The sequence below is a fragment of the Rhinoraja longicauda genome, chromosome 2, assembly GCF_053455715.1.
Source record: "Rhinoraja longicauda isolate Sanriku21f chromosome 2, sRhiLon1.1, whole genome shotgun sequence".
Lineage (NCBI taxonomy): Eukaryota > Metazoa > Chordata > Chondrichthyes > Rajiformes > Arhynchobatidae > Rhinoraja > Rhinoraja longicauda.
The window spans coordinates 113,917,810-113,936,673 of NC_135954.1; the positions used below are offsets into that span (position 1 = coordinate 113,917,810).

Sequence of the window (18,864 nt, forward strand, 5' to 3'; positions counted from 1 at the left end):
TATATACACGGGGGCAGAGAATTCCAGAGATCTACTTTAAACTTTAGAGATACAGGGCAGAAACAGGCCCTCAGGCCCACTGAGATTGTGATCACCCCGTACACTAACAGTGGCCTACACACCAGTGACAATTTACTTTTTTTTTTACCAAAGCCAATTATCCTACAAACCTGTTCGTCTTTGGCGTGTTGAGAGGAAACCAGAGCACCTGGAGAAAACCCACGCAGGTCAGAGGGAGAACGTACAAACTCCATACAGACAGCACCCGTAGTCGGGATATAACCTGGGTCTCTGGCGCTGTAAGGCAGCAACTCTACCGCTGTGCCACCTTAACCTCCTCCAAGATTCACAGCAGGATAGGTCAAGGAAATGTGAGGGCATGAGAAATGTTCCCCTTTAACGGCTGTGGCATTGAATTTAAGAGCAGGAATGTTCAACAACTCGTGGGCGAACTGTGGACATTTCTGGTTACTAGGATACTGGGTTACTAGGAAGCCAGGATACTGTCTGATTCGCCTTCACCATTGCAGGCATTGGACTTTGTCTCTAGAACTGTTACGCCCCAGTGCAGAGAATGTATACTGCGCTCTGCATCTTTCCCTTCGCTCTCTCTACCTATTGTACTGGAGTTTGGCGTCAATCTATTTATAGGCAGTATTAAGATCATAGGTGATAGGAGCAGAATTAGGCTATTCGGCCCATCGCGTCTACTCCGCCATTCAATCACGGCTGATCTATCTCTCCCTCCTAACCCCATTCTCCTGCCTTCTCCCCATAACCCCCGACACCCATACTAACCCATATTATCTGATTTGATTGAATAGCATGCAAAATAAAGCTTTGTACTTGAGCAACAGTGGAGAGAAAATGTAGAGGAGTAACGACCTCAATCACTGAAAGCTCTGAAAGAGCTGGGAGATTTTTAATTAGACGTGAAAATAATAGACCGAAACCTAAATCATTTGCAGGACAGTTGCGATTGCATTGCAGAGAACACTTTTTATCTGCAAAATGGTAGCTACGATAAAGATTGGATACGTTTGTTTTGTTGGAAATCAAGGAAGAACACTCGGTTACATAAATTTTGAGGATCTAAACAGAGTAAATAGATGAGACCTATATCCCTTTGCCCCACTTTCTCATCGACTCCCTACACACTAGGGTCAGCTTACAGAGGCCAGTGAACCTACAAACTCGCATTAGACAGTAATGGGAAGTTAGCACAGACACCATGGGCCGAAGGGCCTGTTCCTGAACTGCACCCATTCTAAGGGCAGTCACGGTGGCACAGAGGTAGAGTTGCCGCCTTACAGCGAATGCAGTGCGGGAGACCCGGGTTCCATCCCGACTACGGGTGCTGTCTGTACGGAGTTTGTACGTTCTCCCCGTGACCTGCGTGGGTTTTCTCCCAGATCTTCGGTTTCCTCCCACGCTCCAAAGACGTACAGGTTTGTAGGTTAATTGGCTTGGTAAATGTAAAAAATTGTCCCTAGTGGGTGTAGGATAGTGTTAATGTGCGGGGATCGCTGGTCGACGCGGACCTGGTGGGCCGAAGAGCCTGTTTCCGCGCTGTATCTCTAAACTAAACTAAAAGTATACCTAAAGAGCCATAACCTTTGATGATAATTCCACTAGTGAGAGGGTTGAGGACTTGAGGTCATAGCCTCAGAATTAAAGGACGTACCTTTAGAAAGGAGATGAGGAGCAATTTGTTTAGTCAGAGGGTGGTGAATCGGTGGAATGTAAAGCTGACTCTTTAAGGCGCTGGTCAGGCCGTACTTGGGGTATTGTGAGCAATTTTGGGCCCCATATCTGAGCAAGGGTGGGCTGGTGATGGAGATGGTGCAGAAGAGGTTTACGAGAATGATCCCAGGAATGAGCAGGTTAACCTATGATGAGCGTTTGTCGGCACTGGGCCTGTACTCGCTGGAGTTTAGAAGAATGAGGGGGGGAATCTCATTGAAACGTACAGAATAGTGAGCGGCCTGGATAGAGTGGATGTGGAGAGGATGTTTCCATCAGTGGGAGAGTCTTGGACTGGAGGTCATGGCCTCAGAGTTAACGGACATTCCTTTAAGGAGATGAGGAGGAATTTCTTTGGTCTGAATGTTTGGAATTCATTGCCATAGATGACAATGGAGGCCAAGTCCATTTTTAAGGCAGAGAAAGATGTATTCTTTATTAGTACGAGTGTCAGGGGATATGGGGAGAAGTAGACTTGATGGGCCAAATGGCCTTATTCTGCTCCTAGAACATAAACATGAATAAATCAGTGATGGGGAGTAGTGTGCAGTGGCTGGGAGACCATTTCACCCTGCTGCACCACCTAACCTCCCACAACACTTGCACACTCAACCCACTGACCCTTCAATTACCCTCCAAAAACATTTCCATCTCAGCCTCGAATGTACTTCCATGTCTTTGCTTCACAGAAGCAGCTGCAGATGCTGGTTTAAATCGAAGGTAGACACAAAATGCTGGAGTAACTCAGCGGGTCAGGCAGCATCTCTGGAGAGAAGGAATGGGTGACATCACCCATTACTTCTCCCGAGATGCTGCCTGGCCCGCTGAGTTACTCCAGCATTTAGTGTCTACCTTCTGTTAAGATGAAAGTATATTGTGTTTGACAATGCACATGTTTTACAGCAGAGCTGTTTACATCTTTGTGGTTTAAGTTTGTTAATGAAATACAGTGAAAAGCTTTGTTTTGCATGCTATCCAATCAGATCAGATAATACAATACATAATTACAGTCAAGTCAAATGTTAATGAAGTACAGTGAAAAGCTTTGTTTTGCATGCTATCCAATCAGATCAGATAATACAATACGTAATTACAGTCAAGTCAAACTCAAGTACAACAGGTAGAGCAAAGGGGGAACCACAGAGTGCAGAATATTCCATCGATCAACCAAAACATTATGACCACTGACAGGCAAAGTGAATAACATTGGTTATCTTGTTACAATGGCACCTGTCAAGGGGTGGGATATATTAGGCAGCAAGTGAACAGTCAGTTCTTGAAGTTGATGTGTTGGATGCAGGAGAAATGGGCAGGAGTAAAGACTTGAGCCACTTTGACAAGGGCCAAATTGTTATGGCCAGACGACTGGGTCAGAGCATCTCTGAAACAACAAGGCTTGTGGGGTGCTCCCGGTCAGCAGTGGTGAGTACCTACCGACAGTGGTCCGAGGAGGGACAAACCACAAACCGGCGACAGACAGGGTGTTGGGCGCCCAAGGCTCATCGATGCGCGAGGGCAACGAAGGCTATCCCGTCTGGTCCGAACCGACAGAAGGTCGACTGTGGCACAAGTCACAGAAAATGTTAATGGTGGTCACGGGAGGAATGTGTCACAATACACAGTGCATCGCACCCTGCTGCGTATGGGGCTGCACACGGAGGACCAACAGCATATTAGGCAGGTGGGCATAATGTTTTGGCTCGTCAGGTCATAATGTTTTGGCTGATCGGTGTAGTTCTCAGCATTGCAACGTAACAGTTCCAGAGAAAAGTCCATCAATGGGGTGGAGGTGAATCAGACAGTGCCCTAGCTTATGGAAGGGCCGTTCAGAAGCCTGACAACAGAGGGGGAGAAGCCATTCCCGAGTCTGGTGGTGCGCGCTTTCAAGCTTCTGTACTTTCTGCCCGACGTGAGCGGGGAAAAGAAGGGATGACCGGGATGAGAACGGTCTTTGATGATGTTGGCTGCATTCCCGAGGCAGCGCGATTGTAGACGTGGTCAGCAGTGGGGTTTTGTAATTGGAAATGAGTTCAAGATGTTGGACTGGTTGTCGAGTGAATGTTTGGAAGCATGTTGTGTCTGCCCACTGGGCCGTAACGTGTTTACTTTCCCTGCTCTCCCAAAGTATGCAGATCCTGTGGCAGACCTGCTGGATCGCTGGGGCGTTTTCAGGGCCAGGCTCTTCAGAGAATCATGCGTTTTCCACAGAGGGAACTACGTGAAAGACCTCAGTCGACTAGGGAGGGACTTGAGCAAGGTCATAATAGTGGATAACTCACCGGCATCATACATCTTCCACCCCGAAAACGCAGTGAGTACTCCCTTCCCTGCAAGTCTGCTTGCAGAGGGCCGACTAAAACATGGAGGCGCGTGGAACTGCAGATGATGGTTTACCAAAAAAAAGAGACATAGTGCCGGAGGAACTCAGCGGGGTCGGGCAGCATCTCCAGAGAACATGGATAGGTGATGTCCAGAGTTGCTCCCTGAAGCGTATCAACCTTGCAGCTGTGGTAGTAGATGCGGACCAAGGCTGTGTAATCCCCGGAACCGATGCCCACAAGGGCCTCCAGTACCCTGTCCCATCCCCCCCACGGAAACTTCCAACGGAAGATAGACACAGAGTGCTGCAGTAAGTCAGCAGGTCAGGCAGCATCTCTGGAGAAAAAGGAATAGGTAACGTTTCGGGTCAGGGACCCTTCTTCAGACTGAAAATAGAAGTGAGGAAGTGGCCTTTTCTCACCAGTTACTGAAAGCTCCCACTGCCACTCCCCTCCCCCCACATCTACTTTCAGTCTGAAAAAGAGTCCGTCGTCCTCATCATCCACCCACCCCCCCGAAACGTCACCTATCTATGTTCTCCAGAGACGCGTGATCAGAGCGCCTGAGCCTTTGAGTTACTGCAGCACTTTGTGTCTCTTGCTCGGCAGGGATGGGTTGGGCCGAAGGACCTGCTTCTGTGCTGTGTGACTCTATGACCCCTTTAGGTTCTCTCATCCTTTTGAGATGCATTGATTGGATTGCCCCTGAATCTTCGACGCTGATGGTAAATGAATCCTAAGCACCGTGTTGCTCTTTGCACTCTGGTATCATTCTGGTGATTCTGTGTCAAGACCCGTGTGATTGTGATTGACCTGGAGATGTGCACATTCCTGACAGAAGTTCTGTTTGTTAATGTGGTCGATCCCTAGATGTACACATGCCTGACATAGGGCGGCACAGTGGCACAGCTGATAAAGCCCCTACCTCACAGCGCCCCAGACACCCGGGTTCCATCCTGACCTCGGACGCTGTGTGTGTGTCCAGTTTGCACCTTCTCCTCTGTGACCGCCTGGGTTTCCTCCGGGTGCTCCGGTTTCCTCCCACATCCCAGAGACATGCGGGTTTGTAGGTTAATTGGCCTCTGAAAATTGTCCCTGGTGTATAAGGTTGCCAACTGTCCCATATTAGCCGGGATATCCCGTTTATTGAGCTAAATTGGTTTGTCCCATACGGGACCGCCCTTGTCCCATATTAGGCCCAGATGGTGCTGAAGGCCCGGACACTGTAGGCCCGGGGGCCACTGTAGGCCCGGACACTGTTGGCTCGGGGGCCGCTGTAGGCCCGGACAGTGTAGGCCCGGAGGCCCGTGCGCCGCCTAACGGAGGTTGCATAGCAACCCGTCTCCCGGCCCGGACGGCCGCCATTGGTGGAGCGGAAGCACGTGGCTGCTGGCTGGGTGGGGTCACGTGGGGCGTGGGGCGGTGACGTCACCTTTTGTCCCTTATTTGGGAGTGAGATAGTTGGCAACCCTTACTAGTGTGTAGGGAATGGATCTGAAAGTGAGATAATGTAGAACTAGTGCGCCTGGTTGATCAATGATTGGCATGGACCCGATGGGCCTGCTTCCATGCTTTATTTTCCAGTCCAAACAACAACAAAGGATGCTGGGTCATGAGCACCATACCACCTTTATTTATCCCGCTCCAAGTCACACGAGATCTCCATCTGTACAAATATTACTCCTTCATTGCTTCATCAAAGTCTTGTAATCCTCTCAAACACCTTCCGCACATGGTCTGCAACCCTTTAAACAGTTGGACCTCTTTTCCAATAAACTCTGCCCTCGCCTACACTTAGGGTTGCCAACTTCCTCACTCCCAAATACGGGACAAGGTGACGTCACCGCCCCACGTGACCTCACCCAGCCAGCGGCCACGTGCTCCCGCTCCACCAATGGCGGCCGCCTGGGACGGGAGGTATGTTGCTACGCAACCTCAGTTAGGCAGCGCCCGGGCCTCCGGACCTACACTGTCCAAGCCTACAGTGTCCGGACCTACAGTGTCCGGGCCTACACTGTCCGAACCTACACTGTCCAGGCCTGCAGTGTCCGGGCCTGCCGTGTTCGGGCCTACAGCGCCCCCGGGGCCTAATACTGGACAAGGGTGGTCCCGTACGGGACAAACCAATTTAGCCCAAAATATGGGGTGTCCCGGCTAATACGGGACAGTTGGCAATCCTATCTGCGATCCTCGCAAACAGTTGGACCTCTTTTCCAAAAAACTCTGCCCTCGCCTACACTGTCCACTCCCCAATATCAAACGCCTCTATTTCTTTTGAAAATGTTTAAAGCTATTTTGGGGATGGGGAAAAAGACTAACCTCCTCTGCCTGTGTGTGATCCATATCCCTCCGTTCAATGCATATCCACGTGCCTATCCAAAAGGACACACAGTGCTGGAGTAACTCGGCGGGTCAGGCGGGATCTCCAGTGAACATGGACAGGTGACGTTTCGGGTCGGGACTCTTCCTAAGGGAAGAGATAGAGAGGGCGGTGGTGCAGCGGTAGAGTTGCTGCCTTACAGCGAATGCAGCGCCGGAGACCCGGGTTCCATCCCCACTACGGGTGCCGTCTGCACGGAGTTTGCACGTTCTCCCCGTGACCTGCGTGGGTTTTCTCCGAGATCTTCGGTTTCCTCCCACACTCCAAAGGTGTGCAGGTTTGTAGGTTAATTGGCTTGGTGTATGTGTAAATTGTCCCTCGTGGGTGTAGGATAGTGTTAGTGTGCGGGGATCGCTGGTCGGCGCGGACACGGTGGGCTGAATGGCATGTTTCCACGCTGTATCTCTAAATTAAAAAGATGATGTGGGTGACCAAAGGGGACTAAAGGATTCGACCAGGTAGCCAAGTGGTTGTCTTCAAGGGAGGGACGTTAACTAATGCATGTGTTTCTCCCCCCCCCCCCCCCCCCCCCCCCCCCACCACAGGTGCCTGTGCAGTCGTGGTTCGACGACATGTCGGACTCAGAGTTGTATGATCTGATCCCATTCTTTGAAGGACTGAGCAAAGAGGAGGATGTTTACACTATGCTGCAGAACCTCCGTGGCAGGTAGCGACTGTGCTCCAGGCATGTGGCAGTTTCCTTGCGTTGATCTTGGCCCGATTTTTTTATTTTATTTTTAAATTCCCCCTGCCCCTCCCTACCCAATTTACACACACCCCCTCCCCTCCCGACCCCCACTCTCCTTCCCCGTACTCCCCCGAACCCCTTTTGCAATGTTGTGTTTTCTTTTCTTTGTAACGAGAAAGCTTCCTTCACTCCCCCCGCCCCCTTCCCTTCCCTTCCCTTCCCCCCCCCCACCCCATGCCTCGCGCTGACCTGTACTTGGATGGGAACTGCATCTCGTGGAGTCAGGAGCAGGAAGCAATCTGCAAACGGGAAGCACTTCAGCACCTGCTGCCCTGAGCTCGCTGCGGACATGGTGACAGCGGCAGAGACTCACGCGCGACCAGACTTCGAGGAAGCAGCTACCATTTTAAAAAGAAACGCATCTCACACACAACACGTGGAAAGCCAGGAGAAATATCCGCTGCAGACTGTGGTTTGAATATAAAACTTCTTCTTTCCGCCTACCAAAAAAACCAACACATACAAGTATTCGGGCAGTTCTGTGATATTTTTAAAGGTTTTTTTTCCTCTTTGGTTATCGCTATGCAGACAGTCACTCTGATCTACAGTAGCTGATCTGATTCTGTGATCTCCTTTTTGCAGAATGAAGTGCCTTTTTGAAAACAAAATTGATAATTTTAGACGAGAAAAAAAAAAAAGCAGACTTAATTTTTTTGTACACCGCATATTCCAGAGATCTTTTATCTTTTAATGACTGTATGTTTTAAAACAAAAAACAAAAAAAAATTGATCTTTATGAGCACTGTTATTTATGCTGAACACAATTATAAGTGCTGGGTACATGATTACAGAGCCATTAAACTTCTAAATTTTACATCGATTGGCTTAACAATAGTCCGTGGCACCAAATTATAATATTTTTTAACTGTTATTTTAAATATAGGGATGGGGTGAGATTATACTCTGTGGTATCCGTTGTGTCACGACGCGATAAGGGAAGCAGAAGTCATGATGTATGTCACCAGGTACTTGGGAAATGTCACCGTCCCTGCCAAAGGTCACCCATGGGCCTTTTCTGTCCCTCTCTGATCCCCTTCCCTCCCGCCTTCCTTTATGACACCCCCCCTCTCTCCCCAGTGGCCCTCCCCGATGCTAACCCCTCTTGAAACCACCCTTCCACACAGCGGTTGGGCCTTAGGGACTTGCTCTGAATAAGTTTGGTGTAGGAGAGGACAGGGGGTGGGAGGGGGTCGAGGAGGAGGAGACGGGTTCACTTTGGATTCACTGGTGGGACTGCCCCTTCGGTTCAGGATTGCCTCCTTGCCTCTCCAGCGGTTTAACACTGCCTCCGGGCAGGGACTGTGAAAGTTAAGGGTGGCGAGGAGCTGAGGGGGAAAGGGGGCGGGGGTGGTCGGGGCTTTGGAGGATCGTTGCACGTGGCGCGTATTCAGTGGGTTTCAGGGATCTCTTTGCCTTCATAACTTTGCAAATAACACCAGTGTTTTACGGAAACACGAGGAACTGCAGATGCTGGAATCCTGAGCAAACCACACAAAGTGCTGGAGGAACTCAGCGGATCAGGACAGGTCACATTTCGGGTCAGAAGAAGGGTCCCGACCCAATACATTGTCCATTTCCCTCCACGGATGCTGCCTGACCCACTGAGTTCCGCCAGCTTTGTGCTTTGCCCGTGTTGTTTTTACATTTGAATCGACCCTTTTCTCCATGAATCAATAGTGAAGCGATTATATTGCAGAGATTGTGAGATTTATCAAGTGGGGGTTCATTTTTACAAAGTGCAACCAGGCTGCTTGATGGTCGAGAGCTGGTCTTTTATGGAAACTGCCAGCCCTTCCACCGAGAGAGGCAGAGATGGGGTAGGAAAAAAACTGCAGATGCTGGTTAAAATCGAAGGGTGAGGCGGCATCTCGGGAGAAAAAAGGTCCCCGACCTGAATCGTCACCTGATCCACGTTCTTTTCCAGGGATGCTGCCTGACCCCGCTGAGTTGTTGCGGCTCTGAGTTGATGCTGCCTGACCCCACTGAGTTGCTGCGGCTCCCCGACCTGAATGGTCACCTGATCCAGGTTCTTTTCCAGGGATGCTGCCTGACCCCACTGAGTTGTTGCGGCTCTTTGTGTTCATCTGTGGAGGGAATGGACCGGGGACATTTCAGGTCTGGACCCTGCTTCAGACTGCCCTGAGTGAAGCTATCCATTGAACTGGATAGAAGGCCATGTGAATGAGTTCCCCACCCCCCCTGCCCACCTGCTCCACTCTCCTCCCCTGGTGAATATTGAGAGTGGGACCTCGCCTGTATGTGCGTGTGACTTCCAGAGCACTCTCCACAACCATGCCTCTGCCCAGAACCAACACGAGTGGAGATTCCAGCACCTGCAGTCTCTTGTGTCTCAGGCATCAGTGGCAGCCAGGCAAGACTCATGGTGAGGGGAAGGGGAGGGAGGTTGAGAATCAGCAAAGTTCCCCACCTTCACAAAGCCCCCAAGCTTCCTCCCTCCCATTTCCACCCAAATGACCATGTCTTCTGGTGGCCCTGGCCACACCACCACCAGCAGATGGTTTGGCCATCCGGGGCTTCATCTATGGGGCATGGGAGGACCAGCTCCTGGCTCCCAGTGGCTTGGTGCTTGGGAATTTTACATTGCTGGTCGGCGATTCCCGGTGGAAGGCAACTGCGGATGCTGGAGCCTGAAGTAAAAAAAAAACAAAAGAAAGTGCTGGAGGAATTCAGCGTGTCAGGCAGCATCTCTGGAGGGAAACGGACAGAGGACGTTTCGGGCCTGGTGTGAAGAAGGGTCACTTTAAAAGGTTGTACAGTATTACAATACATTTTACAGTCAAGCAGGTAAGTTTAAAGGGAGCAAAACTCTAAGAGCTGGAGTAACTCAGCGGGACAGGCAGCATCAATGGACAGGCAACGTTTCGGGTCAGGACCCTTCTTCAGATAAAGATGGAAAGAAGAGGTGGGGGTGGGAGTATTGACTTTTATTATTATTGACTGAGTATTCAGGATTGACTTTGTTATCACATGTACCTAGATACTGTGAAATACTTTGTTTTGCATACATTCTAGTAAGATCATACTGTACACAGAGATCAGTCTGAAGAACGGTCTCGACCTGAAACGTCACCCGTTCCCTCTCTCCTGAGATGCTGCCTGACCTGCTGAGTTACTCCAGCATGTTGTGGCTACCCTGTACACGCTATAAGCACAATATTACATAACTAAGGGGGTGTAGTGATTGTAGTGTAAAATAAATTGTAGATATCTTCTGAGGCAGTACACCAGGAGATGCCACTTTGTCCTTTCGAGTATCGGCTTCCTCAACAAAATAGAGAGTCTCTCATCTTTGGCCTTAAAGGCCCGTTGTCCTGACGACGGCACTGGGCCTTCAGGCCGACACCCCTCCATTTCCCTCCACAACTACTGCCTGGCCCGCCGAGCTCCCCCGGCAGTCTGCATCTTCCTTCCTCTGTCGGGATTTTAATCCGATTCCACGCTGCGAGACTGTATCTGAATCGTTACCTGCCTCTTGCCACTCTTAAGTAGGCTGCACAGTCGACCAAAATGCATAGAACAGCACGGGCGCAGGCCCTTCGGCCCACAATGTCGAGAAACGATGCAAACCTATCTCTGCCTGCAACCGATCCGTATCCCTCCATTCCCTGTATATCCATGTGCCTGTTTAAAAAGCTCTTAAACACCGCCGCTATCATATCTACCTCCACCACCACCCGTAGTTGCACGTTCCAGGCACACACTATTCTCTGTGTTTAAAAAAAACCCTCCGTTAAACATTTCCCCCCTCACCTTACAACTACGCCCTCTAGTCTTTGACATTGCCAGCTGGGGAAAAAGGTTCTCACTCTCATAAAACAATAGGTGCAGCAGGAGGCCATTCGGCCCTTCAAGCCAGCACCGTCATTCACCGTGATCTTGGCTGATCATTCACAATCAGTACCCCGTTCCTGCCTTCTCTCCATATCCCTTGACTCCGCTATCTTTAAGAGCTCTATCCAACTCTCTTGAAAGCATCCAGAGAATTGGCCTCCACTGCCTTCTGAGGCAGAGAATTCCACAGATTCACAACTCTCTGACTAAAAAAGTTTTTCCTCGTCTCTGTTCTAAATGGCCTACCCCTTATTCTTAAACTGTGGCCCCTGGTTCTGGACTCCCCCAACATTGAGAACATGTTTCCTGCCTCTAGCGTATCCAACCCCTTAATAATCATATATGTTTCAATAAATTCCCCTCTCATCCTTCTAAATTCCAGAGTGTACAAGCCCAGTCGCTCCATCCTTTCAACGTACGACAGTCCCGCCATCCTATGTCTGTCTACCCTCTCGATGGCTCTCATAATTTTAAATGATAGAAGAGTGGGCTAGGTTTTTGCCAAGTGCTTTTGCTGGAGGTGTGCACTCCATGTCCCAAGGGGTTGACTCCCTGAACCATTAATCCAGGCCTATCCCTGTCCATCTAAATCCCTCCCTCCATCTTTACATTCAAGGGGCAAGAATATTTCATTGGCAGATGTGCCGACAACGGAACAAGGAAATTCCTACTTGCAGGAGCATAACAGACCTGTAACACAATACACAGATGACATATAATATTTTTAAAACTCCAATAAATTAATAATTAATACTAGTGCAAAGAAGTCCTTGGTACCATTAAGACAGTTCAGTTCCCTCCTTATCTTTTGTCTGATTTGTCACTTATGCCACCCATCTCCCCTCCACCCTGCCTGTATCCACCCATCATTCAGGTAGACACACAATGCTGGAGTAACTCCGGGTCAGGCAGCATCACGGGAGAGAAGGAACGGGTGACGTTTCGGTCTTCAGTCTCGACCTGAAACATCACCCATTCCTTCTCTCCAGAGATGCTGCCTGACCTGCTGAGTTACTCCAGCATTGTGTGTCTACCTTCAGTTGAAACCAGCATCTGAAGTTTTTTTCCTCCACCTATCAGCTTTGTCCTGCCCCCACCTCTCCTTTCCAGCTTTCCTCCCCTCTATTCCCATTGTCGGTCTGCAGAAGGGTCCAGACCCGAAATGTCGCCTCTCCTATTCCCTCCACAGGGGCCACCAGACCCGCTGAGTTCCTCCAGCACTTTGTATTTGGCTCAAGATTCTAGCGTCTGCAGTTCTGTGTGTCTCCGTGTTTAAAAGATACTTATACGTGTGCATGGGTAGGAAAGGTTTAAAGATCTCTTGTATCTCCAGGGTGTGTTGTCTGTGGGGAGAGGGATCAGTGTGCAAAGCCCTCACGCTTGTGCTTTGTGACTGCTCTGATCCCCTGCTGTCTGAAAGTATTACCCCTCTGTTAGGAAGCCATCTCAAAATGTTCCTCCCCCCATCACTTCAAGCACAAAAACCTTCCATGGCAATCGGCTTGGGCTCTTGCCCAAAACATTTCACCGTCCCTCCCTCCCTCCTCAGTTCTGCCAATGCCCAGGCTTCAAAGTATAAGCTTGGCTGTTTTTTTCTCCTGTACATAACAGTGTCTCCAACCAGTGTGGCATGATCTGAACTTCACAAAGCTCAGTGTAAGAGGGGGGGGGGCACAACGGCTTTTCACTTTCAAGCACTTTGGACTGGGAATGGTTTTTAAAACTCGGGGTATGTGCCAGGCTCCGAACACTAACACAAGCACGCAAGACCCGGCGACCGGGGGGCTGTGCTCTCTAACAACAGTTATACACATCGCGCGCGGCCACTCACTCTGTGTAAAGAAACGTAACTCTTCTTTCAGAATCTGCTTTTCTTCCACGAGAAACCTCTGCCCTTATTAGTGTGTAGTCGACAAAAGTGCCAACTTTATTCCTGCTGCTGCATGTTGCGTGTGTGTGCGTGTGTGCCCGAGTGATCAAACGGACCTCAAGGTCACTGTCCACTGTCGTTTCTAACATCTATTCCCTCCGCGCCATTAGTTTGGCTGCCGATAGATCGTGATCTGGGCTGGTCTGAGGTGGGACCATGAGTCCAAGAGCAGAATTAGGCCATTCGGCCCATCGAGTCTGCTCAGCCATTCAATCATGGCCGATCTATCTTTCCCTGTCAACCTCATTATTCTGCCTTCTCCCTGTAACCTTTGACGCCCTTGCTAATCAAGAATCTATCAGCGGTGACAGTGTGTGTGTACAGTACGCTATGGTGTCAGTGTGAGAGACATTGTGTGTGTGTACAGTACACTGCTGTCAATGTGAGGCAATGTGTGTATATGGGTGTCTACACAGTATACTATGGTTTCAATGTGAGAGGCAGTGTGTGTGTGTGTCTAGTATACTATGATGTCAATGTGAGAGGCTGTGTGTGTGTGTGCATGTGTGTGTTTGTGTGCACGTGTGTGTGTAGTATACTATGATGTCTATGTGAGAGGCTGTGTGTGTGTGTACAGTACATGAGGGTGTCAGTGTGAGAGTCTGTGTGTGTGCGCGTGTGTTTACAATATACTATGGTGTGTCAATGTGAGAGGCACATACTCAACCAGTTAGCTAGACATCAACTTTTGTTCTTGTTTTAAAGAGTGTAATAATATTCATCTTTTGTTTTTGTAATATAATTGTGTTGGGCCCAAGCTAATGGTCTGTTTTCGTCTCCAGTTTTCTTTTTGAATCTCAGTCCACAGATGAACCACTTGCCTTAAAATCTAGTAGAGAAATTTTTAGGAAAAGTCATTTCTGTTCAGCACACCAGTTGTACAAACTCTCTCCACTGTGGTGTCCACCAACTGTTATTTTTTGGGGGTGAGGGGGTGGGGGGGGGGGGGGGGGGGGGTGTGTGTAAAGGCACAGGATTGTGCAGAGAACACAGCAGTTCGAGGGGGAAATCTTTGGCATTCCCTTAATCTTTAATCCTGTAAACTCTCAGCTGTTAAAAAAAACAGCTTGTTCTGTGCCTCCTGATTCCTTAGGTGCTTCAAGGAGATGATGACCTGGTCAATAATTGCCTGGGGTTTGTTAGTGTGGGGGGGTGATGAGGAGGGGGGAGGGGGGGGTTGAGAGGGAAACAGAGAGAGAGGGGTAACTATGCAAAACAAAACAAGGATGAATCTTCCATGCCCTGCACAGCCGGTGAGCTCAATTCCCGCCCCACACTGGGCCAGTGGGGATGGTGGGGCAAGGGACGTGACATGATTTTCATGGTGGTGAACCGTGGTCCAGGGGTTGGTGACACTTTCCCCACACCCCCTCTTCCCCCCCCCCCCACACCCCCACCCCACTTTGATCAGCAATACTTGACGAACACTATGAGTCTAGAGGGAAAGAAACAGAAATGCTTGTTACCGTCGGTTACTGAATAAAATCTGTTTCTTTACTTTCGCCAATAAAATAAACTTTTAAAACAAACCCTGGCGCGAGTGTGTTCTTCTCCGATCGCTTGCTCTGCACAGTTTGGCAAAGATCCCCTCCCCCTCTGCTCCCCACTGCAACCGAACGCAAAGCCTGAGGCAGCTGGTCGAGCTGCTGCCACACCGCCAGAGACACAGTCCTATAGACAATAGGTGCAGGAGGAGGCCATTCAGCCCTTCGAGCCTGTACGCACCACCATTCACCGTGATCATGGCTGATCATCCACAATCAGTACCCCGTTCCTGCCTTCTCCCCATATCCCCAGACTCCGCTATCCTTAAGAGCTCTATCTAGCTCTCTCTTGAATGCATTCAGAGAATTGGCCTCCACTGCCTTCTGAGGCAGAGAATTCCACAGATTTACAACTCTGGGTGAAAAAGTTTTTCCTCATCTCCGTTCTAAATGGCCTACCCCTTATTCTTAAACTGTGGCCCCTGGTTCGGGATTCCCCCAACATTGGGAACATGTTTCCTGCCTCTAACGTGTCCAATCCCTTAATAATCTTATACGTTTCAATAAGATCCCCTCTAATCCTTCTAAATTCCAGTGAATACAAGCCCAGTCAACCCAGTCTTTTAATTTATTCACAAAATGCTGGAGTAACTCAGCAGGTCAGGCAGCATCTCGGGAGAGAAGGAATGGGTGACGTTTCGGGTCAAGACCCTCGACCTGAAACGTCACCCATTCCTTCTCTCCCGAGATGCTGCCTGACCTGCTGAGTTACTCCAGCATTTTGTGAATAAATCGATTTGTACCAGCATCTGCAGTAATTTTCTTATACCATTCTTTCAATATACGACAGTCCCGCCATTCCGGGAATTAACCTGGTGAACCTACGCTGCACTTCCTCAATAGCAAGAATGTCGTTCCTCAAATTTGGAGACCAAAACTGCACACAGTACTCCAGGTGCGGTCCTGACCTTGGGTGCTGTCTGTATAGAGTCTGCACCTTCCTGTGACCGCCAGGGTTTCCTCCTGGTTCATCTGTTTAGAACATCGAACAGTTCAGCACAGGAACGGACCCCTTCGGCCCGCAGTGTGTGTGTGCCCAACATGACGCCGTTAAACTGATCTCATCTGCCTGTACAAGATCCACATCTCTATTCTCTGCACCTCTGTGGGCCCATCTAAAAGTGCCACTATTGTCTCCACCACCACCACTGACAACGCGTTCCAGGTAGGGTTAGAAACATAGAAAATAGGTGCAGGAGTAGGCCATTCGGCCCTTCGAGCCAGCACCGCCATTCAATATGATCATGGCTGATCATCCAGCTCAGTAACCTGTACCTGCCTTCTCTCCATACCCCCTGATCCCTTTAGCAAAAAGGGCCACATCTAACTCCCTCTTAAATATAGCCAATGAACTGGCCTCAACTACCTTCTGTGGCAGAGAATTCCACAGACTCACCACTCTCTGTGTGAAGAAATGTTTTCTCATCTCGGTCCTAAAAGACTTCCCCCTTATCCTTAAGCTGTGACCCCTGGTTCTCGACTCCCCCAACATCGGGAACAATCTTCCCGCATCTAGCCTCTCCAACCCCTTAAGAATTTTATATGTTTCTATAAGATCCCGCTGTCCTGTATTAGCAGGGACATCCAATATATTGGGCTAAATTGGTTTGTTCCGTACGGGACCGCCCTTGTCCCATATTAGGCCCGGGGGGGGGGGCGCTGTTGGCCTGGACACTAGGCCCGGGGGCCGCTGTAGGTCCAGTCAATGTAGGCCCGGGCGCCGCCTAACGGAGGTTGCATAGCAACCCGCCTCCAAGCCTGGGTGGCCGCCATTGGTGGAGTGGGGCGCGGGGCGGTGACGTCACCTTGTCCATTATTTGGGAGTGAGATAGTTGGCACCCCTAGTTCCAGGCCCCAATCACTCTGTGTAAATAGAGACATCTCCATTAAACGTTCCCCCTCTCACCTTATTGCTACGCCCTCTAGTGTTGGACATTTCCACCCTGGGGAAAGGTTCTGACTGTCTATCTATGCCTCTCATAATTTTTCTTCCCCCCCTCAAATCTCCCCTTAATCTCTGACGTTCCAAAGAAAACAATCCAAGTCTGTCCAATGTCTCCCTGTAGCTGAAACTCTAATCCAGGCATTATCCTGGTGAACCTCCTCTGCCCCCCTCTCCAGAACCTCCACATCCTTCCTGTAATGGGGCAACCACAACTGACGTTTCCCCACATCCCAAAGATGTGCGGGTTTGCAGGTTTAGTTTAGAGATGCAGCGCGGAAACAGGCCCACTGGGTCCGCGCCGACCAGCGATCCCCGAACGGGCGATCGACGGTTGGCATGAAGTCGGTGGGCCAAAAGGTATGTTTGCATGCTGTTTCACTTTTGTTTTAATGAATGTTTTAATGAAAACCCGCTAAAGACTATAAACTGCTTTCTACTTCAAAGGGTGGTGACTTCAAAGGCATTTCTGCACAAGAACAGGATTTAAACATTGCAGTACTGGGCATGGGTCCACTGGCTGATGCTGTGGATTAAAAACCTCCCCTGCTCAAAATTAAAGGCTAAAATTCAGTCATGAGAGCAGCCCAGAAGATGGTGGGATTGAACACTGTCCAACACCCACAAAAGACACAACCACAAGTAGGTGGAGTGATAAAGGAGCCGTACGTTACGCTTGCCTTCGTCGGTCGGGGCATTGAGTACAGGAGTCAGGAAGTCGTGTGGTGGCTTTATAAAACTTGGGCAGGCTGCCTGTGGAGTTGTACATGCAGTTCTGGCGCCTCATCTCTGGAGGCTTGTGGAGGCTTTGGAGAGGATGCAGAGGAGTTTCACCAGAACGATGGGAACAAGGTGCTGGAGTAACTCAGCGGGTCAGGCAGCACGCCTGAAAAAAACGATGGGTGACATTTCGAGTCGGTACCCTTCTTCAGACTGAAGAAGGATCCTGACTCGAAATGTCACCTATCCGCGTTCTCCTGAGATGCTGCTGACCCACTCAGTTACTCCAGCATTTGCTTTGGTATAAACCAGCATCTGCAGTACTTTGTTTCTACGTTTACCAGGGATGATGCCTGGATTATAGGGCATTAGCTAATGGGTCAGGTTGGACAGACTTGGATTGCTTTCTCAGGAACGTCAGAGGTTCAGGGAAGACCTGATAGAAGTATTTGAGAGGTATAGATACGGTAGACAGTCAGAACATTTTCACCCGCAGTGAAAATGCTAAAGGCTAAAGGGCATTTAGAATACTCCAAAGACGTGCAGGTATGTAGGTTAGTTGGCTGGGCAAATGTAAAAATTGTCCCTGGTGGGTGTAGGACAGTGTTAATGTGCGGGGATCGCTGGTCGGCGCGGACCCGGTGGGCCGAAGGGTCTGTTTCTGCGTTGTATCTCTAAATCTAAATCTAAAAAAATATATAAATCTAAATATTGTGTTCAGTTCTGGGCACCATGTTATAGGAAAGATATTGTCAAGCTTGAAAGGGTTCAGAAAAGATTTACGAGGACTAGAGGGCATGAGCTATAGGGGGAGGTTGAGCAGGCTGGGTCTCTATTCCATGGAGCGCAGGAGGATGAGGGGTGATCTTATAGAGGTGTACAAAATCATGAGAGGAATAGATCGGGTAGATGCACAGAGTCTCTTGCCCAGAGTAGGGGAATCGAGGACCAGAGGACATAGGTTCAAAGTGAAGGGGAAAAGATTTAATAGGAATCCGAGGGGTAACTTTTCCACAAAGAGGGGGGTTGGGTGTATGGAACAAGCTGCCAGAGGAGGTAGTTGAGGCTGGGACTATCCCAACGTTTAAGAAACAGTTGGGCAGGTACATGGATAGGACAGGTTTGGAGGGATATGGACCAAGCGCAGGCAAGTGGGACTAGTGTAGCTGGGACATTGTTGGCCGGTGTGGGCGAGTTGGGCCGAAGGGCCTGTTTCCACACTGTATCACTCTGTGACTCTATGAAGGGCCTGTTTCCACACTGTGTCACTCTGTGACTCTATGACTATGAAGGGCCTGTTTCCACACTGTATCACTCTGTGACTCTATGAAGGGCCTGTTTCCACACTGTATCACTCTGTGACTCTGTGACTCTATGAAGGGCCTGTTTCCACACTGTGTCACTCTGTGACTCTATGAAGGGCCTGTTTCCACACTGTATCACTGTGACTCTATGAAGGGCCTGTTTCCACACTGTATCACTCTGTGACTCTATGAAGGGCCTGTTTCCACACTGTGTCACTCTGTGACTCTATGAAGGGCCTGTTTCCGCACTGTATCACTCTGTGACTCTATGAAGGGCCTGTTTCCGCACTGTGTCACTCTGTGACTCTGTGACTCTATGAAGGGCCTGTTTCCGCACTGTGTCACTCTGTGACTCTATGAAGGGCCTGTTTCCACACTGTGTC

General features: G+C 49.6%; 1 protein-coding gene across 2 annotated transcripts in view; it reads left to right on the forward strand.

Annotated features, from left to right (window-relative positions):
* ctdspla (CTD (carboxy-terminal domain, RNA polymerase II, polypeptide A) small phosphatase-like a) overlaps positions 1–7,734 on the forward strand; it is a 212,982-nt gene extending 205,248 nt beyond the window's left edge. Inside the window, exons 6-8 of one of the 2 annotated variants that reach the window (XM_078426255.1) lie at positions 3,869–4,054; positions 6,987–7,108; positions 7,415–7,734. In XM_078426255.1, the coding sequence (XP_078282381.1) occupies positions 3,869–4,054; positions 6,987–7,108; positions 7,415–7,607 (501 nt within the window). In that variant the 3' untranslated portion in view covers positions 7,608–7,734. Of the gene's footprint in view, positions 1–3,868; positions 4,055–6,986; positions 7,109–7,410 lie in introns of both variants that reach the window. The other variant, XM_078426265.1, reaches the window with a different exon arrangement.
* Positions 7,735–18,864: the final 11,130 nt, after the last annotated feature.